This window comes from Tasmannia lanceolata, unplaced genomic scaffold (genome assembly GCF_043159265.1).
Source record: "Tasmannia lanceolata isolate RefF3 unplaced genomic scaffold, GAP_Taslan_0.1 ptg000011l, whole genome shotgun sequence".
Taxonomy (NCBI): Eukaryota; Viridiplantae; Streptophyta; class Magnoliopsida; order Canellales; family Winteraceae; genus Tasmannia; species Tasmannia lanceolata.
This window is the reverse complement of record NW_027518688.1, coordinates 26,526,175-26,547,886: the sequence shown is the minus strand read 5'-3', so window position 1 is coordinate 26,547,886 and position 21,712 is coordinate 26,526,175. Positions and strand designations below refer to the sequence as shown.

Genomic DNA, 21,712 nt, shown 5'->3' with positions numbered 1-21,712 from the left:
GATTTTAATTTTTAAAGTGGTAAGGATTTGAGTTTTTTCAAAGTTGGTAAATGCTAAAAGAAAGCCCCATTTACCTCATTCCTAAATGACACTTACACCTCACTTTTACCTGCTTTATTTCCACCCCCTGTTCCTCAATCTTCTCTCCAGAAACATGGGGCTCGATTTAAGATATTTGGGAGTTGATTTATCACTGCCCACATATATTACTTTCTTCATAGATAGGAGGATAATGTAAAGCCATATTAAGTTTAAAGCTTTACCTGTCATTGAAGAGGCAACTGTTGTTGGAATGTAGGAATAAAAGAATTTAGAGCTCTATTCTAAGCTAAGTCTTTTTTTTTTTAAATGGCAAGGGAAGCTAAAATTGAACTGGAAATCTTAAACTATGATCCAAGAAAACAGGATTTTAAAGTACTTCAAATATAGAAAATAGAAGAATGAAAATTGAAAAATCCTCACTTTACTTCCTAAAAACTTCAGCATTTGGAATTTGTTTAGTGCCTAAACTTAAGATTTTTAAATTTTGCAAATTTTATTTGAAACAATTTCTGTGTATCTTTTCCTTTGAATTGAGACATATATGAACGATGCAATATGTTTATTAGACGATACTCACGAATTTTGGGTATTGCTCTTCTTAAAAAACAGATATACATCAGGTAAAACATATAGCATCGGATAGCATGTACATTCATAGCTATGAAAACTGAAAAGGCGTAGAGTAATATATTGGTTAAGCTTAAAGAACATCTCTACTTGTAATATTTACAGTAAGGGAAGTGATATATCCGCCCCTTTTGATTACTTGGGACACCCAACAGCAGTGTATGTGGCAATCAGCCCCATTGAATCCTTCCTTCACAGCTGCTACTGGGTGTCTCAAGTGGTCAAAAGGGGCGATATATTACTTCCCTTACAGAAAATGTGATACAAAACATAACCAAAATCGCTTATAGACGACCAGATGAGGAAAACCAGATACGTCACACTCCTTACTTCCAGACCTATAGAAAATCCGAAGGAAAATATAACCAAAACCACTCCTATATATGATCATACGATCCTTTACATACATCAGGAGTAAACACGAAAGCCGCTGGGAGGACGACTACGTGCTGTATGCATTCAAACTTGTAGTTCATTCTCGTTCATTTCATCTCCTTTTTTTTCCTGCAGAAAGCAAAGCACTATTATCAAATATATTACTATTTTTATATATGCTTCATTATACATGAAAGAAAGAAGGCAAATTCATCATATATAAACGTTAGCATGTGAGAAATTTTTTGGAGGAAAATTAAATTTTGCAATGGTTATAAATATTGGATCTTGTCAATATTGTGTAGTTTGCTGTTTCAAATTATCTTTAAAAAGGTAATTAATTTTCAAAGTGGAAAAAGTTAATTTTATCATATAATATTTACATATTTAGATGCATAATTAATCTTGATTGTATGATATAAGTCTGTATACAAATATAAAGTACTACTTAAGAAAAACAATGCAAAAAAATGAATGAGTAACAAACCATTAAATTTAACTGCTTATTGGGAATGAGGCTATTCTGCCGGTGTCATTTTATTTTCTTTTTTGAAATCTTTATCATCTAGTTCTTCAATTTCAATGCACGCAAATTGTCGGAATGATCGGTCGGGAACTTGTTTTTCAGAAACTTTTATGGTAAAAATATATGGCATCCATAAGCACTCTTGAACACGACTAATGAATTTTGTATTGTTTGTTTCATGTGGTAATAAAGGGAAAAAATATGTGATATTAATATTTTGAATTAATATTTAAAAAGTTACATTAGTTTTTGTACCTTTATTTTTTTCATCTTGGATACTTTACAACCGAATATTGCCTCGATTTGGTTATCGAACATCGTTATCCACAACGCTTTATTTTTATCCCCAACCTTTATTTTCAGCAAATATCTGTAAAACAAAATCATAGAAGTATAATAATTAAGTTTTTTTATAATATGTAAATAATGCTTACCCGTCATCAACTTCAAAAAAAATTTAATGACAGTTGCCACATTTGTCTGCGCCAAGATAATGGTCTACTTTTTTTACACATCATACATGAGGGATACCAACGATCCTACTTAGTATTAATTTCAATGATCCAGCCTTCTATTTTATAAGATTGAGTCTTCATTTAAAAATATTATTTTTTAATATATACTAATTTATTATTTTTTATTTACAAATATAATATATTAATACTATAAATAATTTTGTATCACCTATTTATCAACGTTAGTTTATCATTAATGATTGTATCAAGGATCACCTTATTTGAATGAATTTTTTTATGATGAAAGTCATTTTTTTATTTTTACATTCTCTATTATCATTTGATGAGTTTTGAACTTGTCAAAAGATAAGAAAGTTAGATATAGCATTCATAATTCAATTCAAATATGAAATATATAATATTTAGAACTACATCAAGTAATAATACCATTGTTTTAACAGTTTAGCTTCTTTTATTTCTGGATCAATCTCAATCATTGTGTTTCCAGTTGTAGAAAAAGATACTTATACATTCCAAAAAAATAAATCAAATATAATTTATTTCTTTGGTATATACGAGCATCTCTTTGTACATCTGAAAATACAATGATTGATATTGATCCATAAATAAAAGAGGCTAAACTGTTAAAATAATGGTATTATTACATGATGTATTTCTAAATATTGTATATTTTATGTTTGAGTTGAATTATGAATATTGTATTTAACTTTCTTATTGTTTGACAAGTCTAAAACTCATCAAATGATGATAGAGAAATGTAAAAATCAAGAAAAATAATTATCATCATAAAAAATCCTTCAAATAAGGAAGTTATTGATACAAATCACTAATGATAAACTAACGTATGATAAAGAGGTAATACAAAATTATTTACTATATTAACATATTATACTTATAAATAAAAATAATGAATTCGTATATATTAAAAATTATTATTTTTTTAATGCAGACTCAATCTTACAAAATAGAAGGCTGGATCATTGAAATAAATACAATATAAGATCTTTGGTATCTCTCATTTATTATGTGAAAAAAAAGTAGACTATTATATTGGTGCAAACAAATGTGGCAACTGTTACTCAAAAACTTTTGAAGTTGTTGACAAGTAAGCATTATTTACATATTATAAAAAAATACAATTATAATATTTATATGATCTCGTTTTATAGATATTTGATGAAAATAAAAGTTAGGGATAAAAGTGAAGCGTTGTAGATAACGATGTTCAATAAGCAAGCTGAGACAATATTCGGTTGTCAAGTATCTAAAATAAAAAAAAATGAAGATATAAAAACTAATATAACTTTTTAAAAATTAACTAAAATTATTAATGACATTTTTTCCTTTATTATCATAGGAAACAAACAATAAAGAGTTTATTAGTCGAGTTCAAGAGTGCTTATGTATGCCATATATTTTTACCATAAATGCTTCTGAAAAAAAGATCCTTGCCGATCTTTCTGACAATTTATGTGTATCGAAATTGAAGAATTAGATGATAAAGAGTGCAAAATATAAAAAAAGACATCAGCAGAAATAGCCTCATTCCCAATGAGCAGTTGGATTCAATGGTTTGTAACTCATTCTTTTTTTAATGTTTTTATTAAATAGTAGTTTATATTAGTATACAGACTTATATCATATAATCAAGATTGATTATGCATCTAAAATATGTAAATATTGTATGATAAAATTAACTTTTTCCACTTTGAAAATTCGTTATCATTTTTAAGATAATTTAAAATACGTGTATCGAATCCGTCCGGTGGGAAGGAAATACGTGGAATGGCTCCTACCACGTTCGCAGAAAGGACTGTAATTTTCAAGTCTCTTATCTTAAAGACGGTGAGGCCTAGGATTATAATGACGCCAGCCATGATGAGAACGCGATCAACTCGTACGGGTGTGGTTATGTGGCTTAAAGTCATGGGTATGCTCCCCAATGACGGGAAGTTCGAATCCCCTGAGCTTACCCGATGCACGTGATTTACGAGTGATTGCGCACATCCGTAGGAAATAGTCCCACCTTAAAAATTGGGGTGTGGATACCCAATGTTATAAAAAAAATGACCCCGTGGTCACAGCTTCAATTGGTAGCGGCACTCCTGCCGTTTGATACTCAGATCAGGGAATCCCATCGCCACGTTTCATAACGCCAAATGAACAACATGCTTATGGAAAATCCACAGAACGTAATTCTCTCAGGCATTGTACTTGTCATGTCGATCATAGCTTCTCCGGTTGTAACATCATCAATAAGCTAAGTTTCGAAAATAACTTTTGGGTCACTATGGTGAGCCGACACGGGAGCTTCTCCAACCCTCGAGCTTCTCCGACCCTCTTGCCTCAATCTGGCCAGGACCCACATCGACGTAACCTACCTGTTGGCCGTGGTAGAGCACCAAGATTATGCTTGAAACTGCCATGGTTATGGTTTTGGATGAGGAGATGAACGTCCAGGGTCACGTTCGGCTTGATTCCGTCCGGTGGGAAGGAGATACTTGGCATGGCTCCAGCCACATTCTTGGAGAGGACATGATGAGGGCATGACAGTGAGACCTAGGATTAGAATGACGCCAGCCATGATGAAGGCGATGAGGAGCGTCACAATGGCGCAGGAGAGACACCTATGGTGGCGACCGCTTGTCGATGATGAATTGCGGGATTCAGGGATCGTTTTTATCAGAAAGAAAGAGAGATTAGGTGAGCTGCCAAGAAGCCAAAGAATGAGGGCTAGTTTTTCAGATTCGATCACGAGGAATAACATCAAATATATAGAAAAGAGTTAGTATTGGTTCTTGATTCAAACTGGATTTCGTATCTTTAAGAGTTAGTATTGGTTATGGATTCAAACTGGAGTTTTTATGATTTTCATCCATTCATGTTATAAATGAAAAAATATTTATTAAGGGTATTTATGTCATCACAGTCGTCTCTTTGCTACCGATCCTTTGAGATTAGGTGAGGAGGAGTTGGTTTTTATGGAGGAATGTTGGGGTTGAGCCTCTAGCTCAATTGGTAAGTCTTTGATCTTCAAGCTTAACATCTGTAATTCATTCAAGCAATCATACCAGCCCAAGCACATATTGACCCTTTTTCCTCCTGTTTTTCAGTCTCAGTGCTTCTCAGGTTTTGAATGGCTGAAATTGCTGCCTCTCAAAATTCGAATGGCTGATTTTGGTCATATCCAGATACCTATTCCCATCCTCCATTAAATGGAATGAGTAAAAATAAAAATTTTAGTTCAAAAAAATTCTAATAAAAATTCCATCACAACCAGGGTGGAATCAGAATACCACCTCTTGGGAAGGGAAACAAATTCCAGCATTTTCCTCTAATTCCACCAGTGTCAATTCCACCCCCTTGTTTCCGTTATATTTTTTTTATCCAAACGAAAGCATTGCATGGAAATTGGAATCAGATTCCCTATTCTGGCAATCCAAATGCACATTTTGGGAAGGCAAATTATGATATTCGTTTATTTTACCTTTGGGAGAAAGATGACAGCAAACCTTTTCATATTGACACTCCTCTCTTTGTTTTACTTATAAAATTAGAAAGTGAAAGAGAACACCACTCAGTTACCATATTCAGATTTCTGAAAAAGTCTGCACAAGGCAAATGTTCGAAAAAATTCACGAAAATTTCAGGATAAAATCACAAGAATTCATATGTTCCTAAAGATATGGTTTTAACTCCCATCAACCTGCCTTTTAGGAATGTATTCAAATTATCATAAAAATGTCAGTTATTCGTTAAAATTGTGATTAAGAATTTCTGGCTCATTTGAAAAATTCAATAATTTTACAATCATTTACGATTTTTCATGGACAAAAACTTATCGAAAAATTCATGTGTTCCTAAAGATATGGTTTTAACTCCCAACAAGCGGCCTCTGTTAGGAATGTATTCAAATTATCATAAAAATGTAATTTATTCATTACAAATGTGATTAAGAATTTTTGGCTTATTTGAAAATTTCAACAATTTTACAATCATTCACAATTTTTTCACCAAAAAGAACTTGCGAACAAATCGCAGCTTTTCAAATTTTTGCGGTTTATTGACATTGTAGAAGAAAAAATAGAGAAGTGTAATACAAAGAGAAAAGCGCCAATACAAAAGGAAGTTATCTCCCCTTGCCTTCCTTGCCACTATATTAAAGATTTCACATTCCTGCCTATGCAAAGCTGAATAAATGACAAAGCACTAAGAAAAGACTTTTCTGTCTATTATCTCTCCCTCAACATCTATGATAAAGCAGGTTCAGTTCAAATGAATGTCTAGCTAGGTAACAGAAATGAGAAAGAAATATGATCCAAAGATCTCAGTTACCTCTGAAAGAAGAACTTGGTCATTTGTCATGACTCTTCATGGCATTTGAAGAACCCAGTAGGAATTGCAAAGCCCAATGTGGGAAACCAAAGAACCTAAAAAGATTATGCCATCCCCTTTCTGAACTTCCACTGTTCAAAGAGCTTATATGATTTATGTAAGTCTTCCCCTCATAGATGAATCTGAGCTGCTGCCACAAAAGAACGCTTATACCGATCCCCACAGAAAGACTGGCAATTAGAAGATATACGAGAACAAGTCCTCTGGTAGATAAAAGTAGTGCAGAGCTCAAAAAGGCGTGAACAATTGCCTTCGATGCTCTTATAGCGCCAGCTGTGCTGAAGATGTTTAACGGGTCAAGTGAGTCATAAGCCAACGGAGGCCAGACATGAAAGCCGGCATAGGCAGACATCACGGAAACATAGGCGGTACTGATGACTACGGAGAATAGGAATGCAATGAAATGGCGGTGGTTTCCCGCTCCCACGCAATTACCAATCTGTAAAAAATGTAGCAATGTTAGGGTTGCTATAAACTGGAACAAAGAAACAATAACTTCAGAAATTAGTGGCTGGAGTCATTATAACAAAAAAAGCACTAGTAAGGATTGATATTTATTCTTTGTTCTTATGACATAAACTAGTGTAGCAGAATGGGTTATAGATCATTAATATTAAATCGGATCTTCTAATTTGTTCAAGTTGCAAAAGTGTGTGTGATGGGAACACATTATGTGAAGACCCAAAATCATGTTTAAACTAAATTATGAGGTTTATGGTATCCATCAATGTGCTTGACAGCTTGGGTAAACTGAATCTCTCTCTTGGTTGAACTTGATAAACACCAAATCCAAACTTAAGACCCCAAGCATCAAAGGTCACATGGGAAGCAAATGATCGAAGAATCATTTCCTATATCAAGGTCACATGGGAAGAAAATATTGAAGAATAATTTCCTATATCAAGGTCACGTGGGCAGAAATATCCAATAATAATTTCCTCTCTGAATTTTTTATGAAAATGTAGAGGCATAGATACTTGGTAGTTTAATTTTTGTTCTCTCAATGTTTCCAACTCCCTAAAATTGCCGACTATGCTTATTCCAGCCAACCACGCAACTGGCACTTCCTCTCCTCCATCACTGTCCTAAGATCCTATCACCATCCCTGCTGCCATCAATACGGCCTTAATTCACTCTTTTAACAATCCCACCATTGCCATTCACCACCATCATCATTGTAGAAAACATCCAAGACATACCTGTAATGGCACCAGAAGATGTGGCTAGAGCAGAGAAGCTGAAGGATCTCATCATTGCTTGCTGCAGCAGCGGGAAACGGAGGGATCTTGTACTTGCAAAACCCAAGATCATTCTGCAGATAACACTAATGTAGGCTTCCTTGTATGTTGGGGGGGGGGGGGGGGGGGGGGGGGGGGCGCTGATCGTGTGACTGGGAGAAGGAAAAATATGATGACAGAAAAACTTAAAAGACCAACATGCCCAGCCATTGTACTTCCTCTTTTTGTGTTTTCCAAGACCTCAAGATAAAGATGATGATTGGTGGCAGGCATTAGGTGGATGTTTTATACTATCTGGATATGAATCCTCAGTTTGGTGTTGCTACTTTCAACCCCAGTGTGTCTGCAACTCAATGGCAATGTCGTCTGGGTCGTCCATTTCTACAAAGGCTAAAGTTATTAGCTTCGTCATTAAAGTTAGTCTCCCGGCTTTAATGTGAGGCTTGCCAATTAGGCTAGCACTTAGAAGCATGAAGCGGGTGCGGGGATGGGGAAGCATTGGGGTCTAGAACAGTCCAAGTTTGGGAGCGCCACGGGAGCGTGTATGTAATATTTTCTTTATACATTTTTCAAAATTCAAGTAATCAAAAAAATAGTAATTTCTAACCATCTTCATGTCTTTCAAATTTTAAGTACGTCAAAAAGCAATAATTTCTAACCATCTTCATTTTCATGCCCTCTTTCCTCGTGCCTTCTGAAGATGCCTTTGTGCTTACTCCAATAAGTACTTTGAAGAATTGGAGGAGTTTGATGCAAGGAAGTTGGTGATGGTGGGACTGATGGAGTCATAGGAGCAGGTTGGGAGCTTCAAGGGAGTGGTTTTCTTCTCTTCGGGGTCGTGCTGCCCAGAAGCTCCTTCCTAAGGAGTGCCGAATTGCGGTTCCGGGGAAGGAGCAGCACCCACGAGGGAAGATCGCTCCTTAGTCCTAGTTGAAATAGTCCTTAGTCCTATTTGGGGTCATGCAAGATATAATAGTATTGGGTCATTCATACTTTGCTACATTTATTAATGATTATTCTAGAATGTCATAGCTTTTTTTTTTAATTAAAAGATCGCTCTGAGCTTCTAACTATTTTCAAACTATTCTGTAAGGAAATAGAAGTCCAACTTGGGACAACTATTCATATTTTGAGATCTGATAATGCTCGAATATATGAAAATTGCTTTGCAGGATTATTGTGCCTTAAATGACATGATTCATAAGACATATTGTGCCAATCCTCCACAACAAAATGAAATAGTTAGTGCAAGAACAAACATTTAATTGAAGCTGCATGAACCTTAATGATTAATATGCAAGTTTCAAAAAAAATATTGTGGGGGCCTCGTGCTCTCTGCTTGCTACCTTAGTTGATGCATTGACACCAAAATCGAAGAAACAAGCAAAAAAAAAAAAAAAAAGCACTTACCAAGTACAAATGTGAAAACCCAAGCTTCTTTATGCACTTTAATATAAATTTCGACATGAAGACCAAAGTTCTAAAATTTCCATACCAAATAGTAGTGTTTTGGTTGACATGGCCAAAATGTCACCGAAATCTATGACCATAGGACTTCGTTTCAGTGGAGATGGGAACGGAAACATGTCAGTCATTTCGTGTTAGTTTCGGTTGACATTTAGAACCATGTCCTAGGTCATATTAGCAAGCTATGGTGTATTCAAGGTAGGATGGTGCGATGGATGAAGAGATGGTGGCCATTCATAACAATAACACTAGGGAGTTAACAGATCTTCCACCTGGTAAATAGGTTGTGGGATGTAGATGGGTGCATCCAATTAAATATCATCCATAGTGGTATTGTTGAGTGCTTGAAGGCGAGATTTGTGGTCAAGGGTTACACACAAACCTTGGTGCTGATTACTTTAAGACTTTCTCTCCAATTACTCATCTTAACTCAACACGGATTCACATTGCAATAGTTTTGTTTCATAAGCGGTTGCTTTATCAGCTTGATATAAAGAATGCCATCTTGCATGGTGAATTTCAAGAAGTTTATATGGAGTAACCACCAGGCATTATAGCTCAGGGGGAGTCTAACAAGGTGTGTAAGTGGAAAATGTCATTTATGGTCTGAAACAATCTCATTGAACATGGTTTAATAAATTCAGTGAGGTGGTTGGGATGTATTGGTTTATAGAGCCTATTTTGATCATTCTGTATTTACTCATCAGCAATAGTCAGGAATGATAATTCTGGAATTGTATGTTGAAGGCATCATTGTCACTAGGAGTAATCAGGGCGATATTGATGACGTAAATTTCACTTGTCAAAACACTTTCAGGAAAAAAAAACTTTGGTCATCTAAGGTACTTAGAATAGACTAGTATTCTAGGAACCAAACCCATTGAAACATCAATGGATCTTAATGCAAAGATCGAAGCCGATTAGTAATCAAGGACAGTATAAAAGATTGATTGGCAAGTTGATCTACTCAACTATTACTCAGCCCGTCATAACCTTTGCAATTGGAGTGGTTAGTCAGTTCATGTAGTCGCCAAGAAAATAACACGGGGGTGCAGTTTGTAGAATTTTAAGATAGCTAAAAGGTGTTGCAGGTAAAGGTCTTTTAGACAGACATCCTAACAGATTGGATATTACAATGTTTTTCTGATGCTAATTGGTCTGGAGATTAAAATGACCAAAGGTCCACTTCTGGATAATGTATGTTTGTACCAAGCAACTTGGTAAGATGGAGTAAGAAGCAGAACGTTGTAGCCAAATCCAGTGGTGACGCAGAGTATAGGGCCATGGTTCATACAACGTATGAGATTTATTTATTTTTTTGAATGGTTACAACGTATGAGATAATGTGGATAACGTTTCTTCTACAGGAGATGAGCTTTATTGTTCCAAGTTCTATGAAGATAGATTGTGACAATAAGGAAGCCATCTACAATGCCAGCAATTCTGTTTTTCATAAAAGACCCAAACATATTGATGTTCGACTTTCATTACATCAGAGACATGATCATGAATAAGAAGATCAATACTCCATTTGTCAAATCTAATCATCAACTTGGTGATGGGTTCACGAAGGGGATGGGTAGAAATCAGTTTCAAATGATTTGTAACAAGCTAGGCATGACTGATATCTATGCTTCAGCTTGAGTGGGAGTGTTAGAAGTGGGCGTGTATGTTTATTTACCCAATAAGTGTGTTTTGGGTATTATAGTTTATTTACTTCATATAAAAGCATCAAAGAGGAGGTCAAATTTTTTTATCGATACTCTCCTTTCTCCTATTCTATCTTCTATTACTCTCCTAACCTAACCCTTGTTATTATTAAATTAGCATGAAATAAAGTACATTAAATTAATAAATGAAGTTAAAAAGTTGTCACATCCATTAATTAGACGTAAGCTTCAAAGTGTATTAAAAGCGACACTGAGTTTTGGGATGGTCATGATACTTACAAATGGGCAGTGGTGATCCATGTCCAGTACACACATTCTACATGAACGGCAGTGATGTGCTCTTGGCGACTTTGGCCTTTCACAATATATACAGAAGGTGTAGTCTTCAAGGCCACCTTTTCCCACAGTTGGATAGCTACCCCAAAACATGCTTGCCGGTGCCCCGGCAGATCGAAATGCTGATAAACAGAAAGTGGAAAAAGTACACCCAGACAAGATAAATGCAATGGTGGAGTGGAAAACCCCACAGAAAAAGCTGACGGAGAAAACAACCGGATATACTGCCCATACACCACCACCTGCAATTATCCGGGGAATAATATCAAATAGAAAATATGAACATAAATTCTTGAGATTAACTGCATACAGCATAAGCTGTCACAAATATCTCCAAATTTCAAAATATCACGTTTTTATCGCGATATTTTGATGAAACGACAAAATCTCGAAATTGTCCCGCGATTTTAAACATATAGACATATTTTCATTTTTATCATAAAATATCGTGATACTATTACGATATTATCCCCAATTTTTTAAGATATTTTTAGCTTATATTTTTTCTTAAATTTTATATATTTTTTTAGAGGAAAGCGTTCCTGAGCTCAAGCTCAGATAAGCTTATCTGAGCTCGAGCTCAAAAAAATATATGGCCCCACATTTTTGGGGTGATCCAAAGCATTCATTTGAAATGCCCTTCCATGGATAGGGTGTTTACCAAAAATCAGATCAATAGGATCATCCTAACCCAATCAAAGGTGGACGGGAAAATGGACAGACACTGTGTTTCCATGTTTCTGCCCATTTTTTCCCTCCACAAATCGCAGGGTTAGGATGATCCTTTAGGGCTAATTTTTGGTACACACCCTATCCATGGAAGGGCCTTCCAAATGAATGCTTGGGATCACTCAAAAAATGTGGGCCACATGTGTTTCTGAGCTCGAACTCAGATAAGCTTATCTGAGCTCGAGCTCAGGAACACTTTCCGCTATTTTTTAAATAATTTTATTTTTATCTTTTTTCCTGATATAAACCTGAAAAAAAAAATATATATATATATATATATATATATATATATATATATATATATATATATATATATATATCCCGAGATTTTCCCTTGCCAAGAAATTCCTGATTACAATATTTGTGAGCATAAGAGCCCTCATTTTCTCTATTATGCAACAAGTGGATACCCAATGCCAAAATTTTGCCAAGGAAAAAGGTGCCGATCATAAGAATGAATTGAAAAGTGAAAAAAGTTTCGGACATACATATCACAAATAGAATAAATAGAAAAAGGGTAGTGACAAAGACCCAGTCCCGCAAACGCCTCCATCGATAAGAGCATCCGCTCTCACTTTTTTGGGGATTCAGGTTTGTTATAGCTCCACACCATCCACACCTGAAAATAGGAGCATATGATGGAAGAAGAAGGCGCAACCCACAGCCCCAACATTTTGTCTCATGACCCTCAGGTACGGATGCAGCAGGCTGCTCTTCCTACATGTTATCAAGTGGTTAGGCAGGAAAAGTAGGAAATGAGAAATATATTTGTCAAATTCACTGCAGATTTACACTACTCATCTATTTTTATCTTACCACAAAGCATATTATCCCTGTTTCAGTAATAGCGCATCAATCTTCAATCTTTTATAGATCAAAATATTTAAAGATCGGCAGGTTTCCTACGTTTATATCTTACCACAGCTCTCAAAGGAAATCATTCTATGTGGAACAGTGAGGGTTACTTGCATGAAGACTACAACACTAAAATAGAGCGTCCATAAGCAATGATGAATCTGACTCCTTAAATGTTAGTGACAGGTATCCTAAACAGTTTACAATTCAATTTTCAAATTAAAAAAATTGTATATGAGAAGAAAACAAAAAAAGAGCACTAATGGTATTCAAACTTCCAAAGTGATAGGAAAAACAAGGCATAGTGCATTAAGCATTCAAAACAGGAAATTAACCAGCCCTTGTTCAGCAAATAAATAAAGTATATTCTGTTATAACTGGAAAAAAATCCTTTGTTTTTTATTTTTTTTTGAAATGGCGCAGAATTTTATTAAAATGGAAGAAGGGGGGGAACCCAACGACCGAAATGGTTGGAGATACAAGGAGAAAAGAAAAATAAGATCTAACCAGAGGGAATAATACACACGAGATCAGAGAGAGAGGACACGAAAATCTCCGGCCTAGCCCTATGGACACCTGAGAACACCAGTCCGTAAGCCTCACTATTAGCTGAACACTGAATATGCTGGAAGATGACCGAGTGGCCCTCGACTCGGTCCATGATTTCAACAATCATATCCGCAAACCTCCATTGTTAATAAACAAAAGAAATCCTTTGTTAATCAAATGGAATTGAAACAAGACTATGATCACAATACTTGGAGTTATGTAAGGTAACAGTTTATAAGAAGAAGCAAATGAAGAACCCTAAAAGTTTCAAATGCAAGGTCAGTCTCATCAATTATTGTCATCACCAACATTGTATTCAAGTTATGATGGTGTTTAAGCCTGCAAAGGATCAACCATGGACGCCTTAAAGATCAAGATTAGCTGGCTCCGTGAGATTGCCAATTGTCTCTTTCCTCTTTTGATAGGTGCTGGGGTAAAATCTGACACCCAACCGGAAGCCGACACATGGCACTTGGAGACCCAGAGGCTGGAGAGGGTAGAAGGGTAATTTCACCGCACTTCTGGAAACCCTAGAAACCCTAGACCTCATAGCCATCACACAGGATAAAGTTGGAAACTGATATTCCAGAAAACCTGCCCAATGAGGCAAGACTCCAGAAAGGGCAAGATTCCACTATTGCCTAGAACTCTGTTCTATAAAGGGGGAAAACTTCGAGGTACACATCTAAGATCTCATAACACATCACTTTCATATTATTGAGCCCTCCGAGAGCTCAGCTCATACTGTTGCCATGTCTGTGTTGCCATGTCTGACTTAGGCATCAGAGAGTCCCCCCAAGTCCAACTCCAACCCTCTTTCTGATGCTTTTATGTGTTCGCAGGTCGCAAGTCATCTTGCTGAGAGCCAGCTCAGCACGGTGCACTTTCCGAGATCCAGTCCAGATTTCAATGGTAATAATAGGTAAGCATGGGGTTTGGAAAGAACTCTACCAGAAAATTAATGAAAAATCTAGAGCATTACATTATTTCATACATTCGACTCTTTTTTTGTTGTTAAATGATGCGTAACAAATACAAAGCAACTGCATGGAGAAGAAACAAACATGGGTTTTGATGGTATGCAATTTATACAGCCAATCTGCTCCTGCATTCACTGCCCTCCATCTATGAGAAATTCTCCAACTGCATACTATGGATAGCAAGACATGAATGTGCATCAATTTCTATAACCATAGCCCGCTTAGCCTTCCTTGATCAGTTCCAGTCCAACTGGAGTGCATAACTCTTATAACTGCAATCACAGAAATAGTCTGATCTGGTTCAGAATTAGCCAAGAATGCTAGAATCAAATAGCCATGGGCCGCAGTGATCTGTGGAAATGATGTCAAATCTCACATAATTTTATCTGAAAAGACTCCAATATTTACTTTAATCCAATCTTCATTGGTTTTACTATAATCAATTTTGCAATCATGATTGAAATTGCAGTAAATATTAGCCACGATGACCCTGTTTTGAAGATAGTAGGACTCCTTCACATTGATGCAACACCGTGAAGAAAAATTGAGGAAAGGGGAGAGAGAGAGGGGATAGAATTAGAAGAATAGGGGAAGAAGAGACGAAAATAACCTAAAGAAGAGACGAATTTAACCTAAAGAATAGATGAATTTAGGGAGAGAAGAGAAGAAATCAGAAGAGAGATGAAGAAGACCAAAATTAGAGGGATGAAACTTACGATGGTAGTGTTTGTAGTGGGCTGTTTTGAATGATTTACCTGATTACTTCTTGCGTGAAACTAGCGATTCTGAACTTTGAGTTTAGAAGATCAATCAATTCACGGCTCGATTAGAAGTTGCGCTTTGATCTTCTGGGGCTTGGATCTTTCGCTTTGATACCAAATTTGATGCAGCACTGTGAAGAAAAATTGAGGAAAGGGGAGAGAAATTGACGAAAGGGGATAGAATTAGAAGAATAGGGGAAGAGACGAAAATAACCTGAAGAAGAGACGCATTTAGGGAGAGAAGAGAAGAAATCAGAAGAGAGAAGAAGAAAACCAGAAATAGAGGGAGAAGAATTTTTATTCAATATCAATAATCATCAAAAGTTACAAAATAAGCTGTAAAGAGGCCTCTAAATAGGCAATTAACAACCTAAAAGATAGAAACCTTCTAAAATAATAATTCCTAAAAGACTAAACTTCCTAATTCTAAATAACATGAAAAATAAAAGCCTAAAAACTAAATAACATGAAAAATAAATCATAATGGGCAAATATGCCACTTATTGGCCTATTATCTGCATCACACATTTCATATGTTTGATTATATTGTATATCAAACAATATATTTTGACCAATTGCCTTCTATGATTTTCATATGGCCCAGCTAAAATGTGCACATGTTCATCTCATGCCAAATGTCCCAGTAGTTTCACAAAAGGCAGCACAAGCAATTTTCTCAGTTTGCAAGATATTATGCCAACATCACCTACAAAAAGCTCCATTGAAGCCATATGGGTTCTGCACTGTGTTGGCTTGGCTTCTCAAACTACTATTGAGATTTAGTCAACGTTATTCCAAAATTCTGATTTTCAACTGGACAGCTTCTAGAACATCGAGGAGCTAGAATCTCCTCATAATAATTTACCAACTTGCTTCCATCATATCGCATCCTATCAATGCATTCAAAACTGTAGTGCTTAGGCAATTACAATGTTGTAGGTCAATAACTAGTAGGCTGGCCTCATGGATCTACAAGGTTAGGTAACTGACACCCACTCAGTTTATCAGTGGATTCGTGTACATGTCAACTGCAGATAATATGAGTGTTCAAAATTCTGCAAGCCAAGTTAATAGACATAGTCCGCCAACCAAAAAAGGATACGGATAAACATAAGCTAACAATACCGCTAAATGCATTGAATGTTAAAAACAGTAAAAGGAAGAACTTACTTTTCAGTTACCAAACCATATTATGTAAGTATTAAGATTCGGGGCTGTATGGTGTGACACTCATGCAAACACCCTCTCAACTCTTTTTCATTCCTGGAAGTCACTCCTCTAAACCTAGCTCTAACTGTCCTTTACCCATTAACCCATGGGTTTTAAGGAGAAAAATGGTCCCATTTTTTGTTTCCTTGATGTTCTGACTCATTCTCCTTTCTTTTGATTATGCAGTGACATTCTCCATTTCACAAAGTTGAAGCACTTTTTCGGCAGTTCAAACCAACAGATTCGATCCCCAGATATAAGATGTGCTACACATCCTCATCTTTTGCTCATTTTGTCTATTTTCAATGAATGAAATATACCTCAAAAGAGTAATCCATAGTGTAAGGCGACATTAATGCAGAAATGTTATTAACAGAAGGTAATTACAAAGAGAGTCTTACAATGTAGTGTTAAAAATAAAGTAAGTTTACTTTTACATAGAGCACCATCAATGTGAGGCAGGACTTAAGAACCAAATCTCCTAGTAAATATACTTACAATTTTATGAATCTAGCTTCACAGTTGCTAACTATAATTAATCTAGAAGGCATTCTAAGTTAAATTTTGAAAATTACAGAACAATCATTTTAAGGAACTAGTGGATTATTCAAACCAAGCACGAAAGTTTGTGATGCTAGTCTTATGTTATAATTGTTTTATTGAATTAATATTAGATTGCTATTAAGAACTTCTCAGTAACTTGCGTGCACTTCTTTCCTTTAAATGTAAACTAAGAAGCGCAATATTCAATTGTTTGTTCAGACTAACTTGAACCAAGAGAAGAAAAAGAGAGTCTGTTTAGTGAGTAACTCAATGGCATCATTGAATGGCAGCCTAGGGCCAACACTCTCACTGTTACCCTTTTCAGGCAAATCTATATTATTATAAACATTACATATTGGAGCATAGATGTTTATCTTATCAGTGAAAGAGAATTCATTAGCATAAAGAGTCGCGCAATGAAGAAAATGAATCACAATTTCAAACAACACATAAGAATCAAACCTTAAAATGCTCTAAGGAGTAAAAAAGGCATGCCTATAGGCAACCTTGCAAGCTTTAGCATTTGCCTTCAATAGATATGTTTCTCCTGAAAGGCGGTTCAATAATCAATTAATATCAAATCTCTACTCAGATGTCCTCATCGGTCATGGAGGATGATAGGACCAATTGTCCCACCCAATAACATTTAAGAAATGGGCAAAAATCATTACAGAGAACAGAGAGGAGACCTATGGCCCAACAATGAACCTAGATCAGACCCCATAGAGTTAGCCACATGAAGGAAGAATGTGCCTGAAAAATTGGAAAGATTATGTGGTAACGCAAAGTTGCAAACCACCCATAAAAAATGTGCACATAAATACAAGCAAAATCAATATATTTAGTATTTAATAAAACTATATAGTACACAATGTACAATGGGATAATTATATTTTAAAACAATTAAAATGATTGTTTAACAGTGATAATGGTGTCTCAGATAGTAATTAATAAACATCAAGATTACATCTAATAGCTCCATATGGACAAGAGACCTTGCAATTTTCGACTTCATTAAATGGCTGCATGAACGCATGAACTCAGAGTCGTAGAGAGGGGATGAATATAAAATCTCTCACGGAGTAGAACAAACCCCTAAAATAGGTTTTAGTCAACCCCCATACCCATAACTCATATAAACAGTGTGGTGCAAAAACATTTTTAAGATATAAGAAGTTTTACATTTGGACAGTTTCAGCCATCACAATTCTATGAAAATGCATACTACCCACACAGAAGGTGCATGCATCTCATACAACTAACTCCTTCAGGCATATGCCGAAAGAGCATTATGCCTTGAGGTGTACAACTCTTTGAGGGGTTTTTTTTTTTTTTTTTTAAAAGGAGAAGTGGAAACTAGGGGCCCTAGAAAGGAGAAGAATAAAAAACCACCCAAATGGAGTTGAATGAACCCCTCAAATAGGTTCCACTCTTCCCATTTACCCATAACTTATCTACATAGTAGGGTATAAAAAAGTAAAAAATACAAAAAGTACTCTTTTTTATAGTTTTCACCCACATGGCTGTCAGAAAGTTCAGATTCAGGAATAAATACGCAAGGCAAATGTTCGGAAAATATGGAAAGTTTAGGAAAAGTCGAAAAATGCAATTATGGTTCTATTACAATAAATACATCTACTATATGTATGCTTATTTTTCTAAATAAAGCACGGCAAAAGGTATGGAAATATGGTTAAGTGCATGTGTTTGTTAGATTAGGATATGAGTTCAGTTTTCAGAAAATTTTCAAGGATATTTCAATTACTGTGACTATGGTTTCAACGAGAGCCATACAACTAAGATGGAATGTGTACTCTCATACAACTAACTCTTTGAGGCATACACCTCAAATGCATTACACCTGAAATGCACACATGACGGCATTGGATCTGCACCTCACTTCAAGGTGTATGCCCGTAAGGCTTTTGCAAGCATTGGTCTATCACAATTTCACCAGACAAACCACCCATATACAATATAGCCTTAAAGCAACTATCTCCACAATCACTCTTTTGATCTCCAATTGCCACCTTAGACTTCTTTAAGCACCCTCATATTCCTATCCTTCCAATCCCCCACATCAACCATTTATGTTTCCATTTTTATTAAGCTATATCGTGTAATAGGAGAGTTTAACCTTAAGGACTTCTTAAATACAAAAATTACATTCCATTCACTTCTAGATGGACTACACTGGATAAATGAAAGCTTGTATATGGAAGATCATGTTGATCATCAGAGGGCTCATCCTGTACCTACAGACACGTGCCATCTAGAGGGGACTAATAGATGAGTGATGGTGATTAGCAGCCTAGTACTGACTCTTCAGAAACTCAGAAACCTCATAAACTAGAAGTTAAACAGTTATCGCATCGGGAACCTCCCTGAAATAAAATCATTCAAAAAAAAAATCTCCCTTAAATAAACGGTTGATTTGACTACTAAATGCATACATAGAGACATGCACATGGGTACATAAGTTAATGAATGCGTACATATACATGCATTTACATTAATATGGGCCATATGGCAAGTGCCCCTTGTGACCAATGGCTTATCTTATAAATTAACAGCACATGGCACAGTATGAGTTCAAATTAGGACCGAGTGCATGTCAAAAATGGCAAAAGGACCAATCAGCCGCTGCCTGCTTTATGAATCCACATGGAGAGAAAAGCTCCTGATAAAGATGACAATGGGATGATAACGAATCATGTGACTAAAAGCCATCACACCACAAAAGTCGGTATTTGCAAGAGAAAAATGATTAAGTTAGTGTACTGACGCAGGTATGGAAATTGAAAGATATAAATTGGTATTCCATATTTCTTTCAAGTATTTCCATGGATGGATCGAACTATACACAAAGTGCTCAAGAGACTAAATACTTGAGTTTTTTTTTCATAAAGAGTTAAAAATTATCCAAGTAAAGCAACTGTACTTATCCTTTTCTTCATAAAAAAATATCCAAATAAAACAAGTGTAGTTATCCACACAGATCACAACTAAAATCCGGACAAAGGAAGGCCAATGAACATTGCCAAGTAAATAAAACAAGTTTTAACTGCCAACATGAGATCTTATTAACTTGATTAGAAAACATGCACATATTCTTCTGGCAATGAACCATTGACACAGAGGCTTAATATCCCAGACATTAACAAAACTAAGCAGAATACTCAACATACATGCATGCTTACACAAACACATGCATCAATAAAATACAAATGAAAATTTAACATCCCAGTCATCAACAAATTCACATAGAAATGTCAAAGAATTCATTGAGAAAAGAAAAGAGACAATAAAGCAAGGCCAATTCTTGAATTAACATAAGCAAAGGTAATCATTAAGAATGCATGCAATGGACGGCTATTGCATAAGGATCTAAACCGTGAATTACATGAAACAAGAAAAAAGAAAAAGAACCAAAGATTTCCACTCTGTGATCAACAGAGAAAAACTTCACATGAAACAAGAAAAAGGAAAAATACCCAAAGACCCAATAATCTGAAAAAGTCAATTAGTCAAAAACCAGCAATCTCCCTACAAACTAATCGAAAACTACCACTAGAGCACTAAATTGGATAAACCCAAATGAAAGGGAAAAGCAGAGAGAAGATTGAAGTACCTTGATTATATCATCCATATGTTCCTTGATTTTCAAGCAGCAGAGACCAAAGACTGCTCTCTTCAGTTGGGTCTTCCAAATACCAATAGACAGAGCTTTCTCTTCAAGACAGAGCTCTCTTCGGTTTTCCTCATGTCCTATTTGACTAGAAAGCGATGGAAAAAGAGGAGAGATGAAATGGTCTAAAGAAGCTACTGATTGCGAAGCTTACAAAGAAGTTTTGTTTGGTTTGGTTTGGTTTGGACTCTTCAGAACCAAATAAACTAAAAACAGTGTCCAGAAGTCTCGTGTTTTTTTTAGGAACATAATTAGTTAATTAGTCATAGAGTGAAATGCCCTTCGGTTATCCTGAAATTACCAAGATGGCAAGTATGTTGGCACTACTATGTTTTGATAGTTGCACTAACTCATCTTCTCTTTCATTATTTAAACAACTGTCAAAGCTTATTATGGAAGATCTTCATCTCTTTTCTTCTCATCTTTATCACTTTTCTTATGTTTATCTTTATTTGTAATTTCTTATTTAAGCTACTGTTACTTATCACTAATTTCTGATTGATTTTCATTAATTGTAACAGTTACTTAAATAATGAAGAAGAACGATAGATGCAAGGGAGCCCCTTGCATAAAGAGCTAAAAAAAGGGCCCTTGATTGGTTCCACGTCATTGACTGTAACCGTTTAAAATCAGTTGAAACCAATCACAGGCCCTTTTACAGCTGGCTCCCTTGCATCTATCATTGCTCAATAATCAATTACAGATAAAGATAAACATAAGAAAAGAGATAAAAGATAAGAAGATAAACATAAGAAAGGAGATAAAGATAAGAAGACAACATGAGATGAAGATCATCCTAATCTAAACCAACTTCCCTATTTTATAACAAAAAATGATAAACGGTCAGATCTTATCATGATTTGATATGACAAATCTCAACACAAGGTGACCCCCATTTCATACCTATCTATGATCCGAATTAGTTGCCAAAGTACCATGATTTCCACCTCGTTAGAATCCTTAAATCCAATGGGGTAAAAAAAGAGCCCATTTGGTGCCTCCTACCTCATCTCTAAGAAGACTACTAATCCTAGCCGGGCAGAGATTACCAATACGAGTCAACAAAGTTAATATTAAGCCACGCTACTTTAGGGGATTCTATCCATTTTTGAACAAGTGTCCTTCCAACAGCATCTTGTGCCAAAAATAGATTTTTCTGTTCTCCTCAAAAATTGAGGGAAATGACATCATCACAACCATGTTTTGATATTTGCACTAACCCTTATTGTCTTTCATTTTTTAAAGA

At 35.6% G+C, this 21,712-nt stretch overlaps 1 protein-coding gene across 2 annotated transcripts; it reads right to left on the bottom strand.

The window, feature by feature from the left end:
* Positions 1–968: 968 nt before the first annotated feature.
* Positions 969–20,663, bottom strand: LOC143886827 (protein S-acyltransferase 11-like). Of its 2 annotated transcripts, none has more exons than XM_077390968.1 (5): positions 20,410–20,663; positions 12,370–12,598; positions 11,096–11,394; positions 6,382–6,880; positions 969–1,173 (listed from the first exon to the last, which is right to left on the bottom strand). In XM_077390968.1, the coding sequence occupies exons 1-4, from the start codon at positions 20,425–20,427 to the stop codon at positions 6,401–6,403; spliced, it is 1,026 nt and encodes a 341-aa protein (XP_077247083.1). In that variant the 5' UTR covers positions 20,428–20,663; the 3' UTR covers positions 969–1,173; positions 6,382–6,400. The 2 variants fall into 2 exon arrangements, with proteins under 2 accessions (XP_077247083.1, XP_077247084.1); XM_077390969.1 differs by lacking the exon at positions 969–1,173 and adding an exon at positions 4,322–4,754.
* Positions 20,664–21,712: the final 1,049 nt, after the last annotated feature.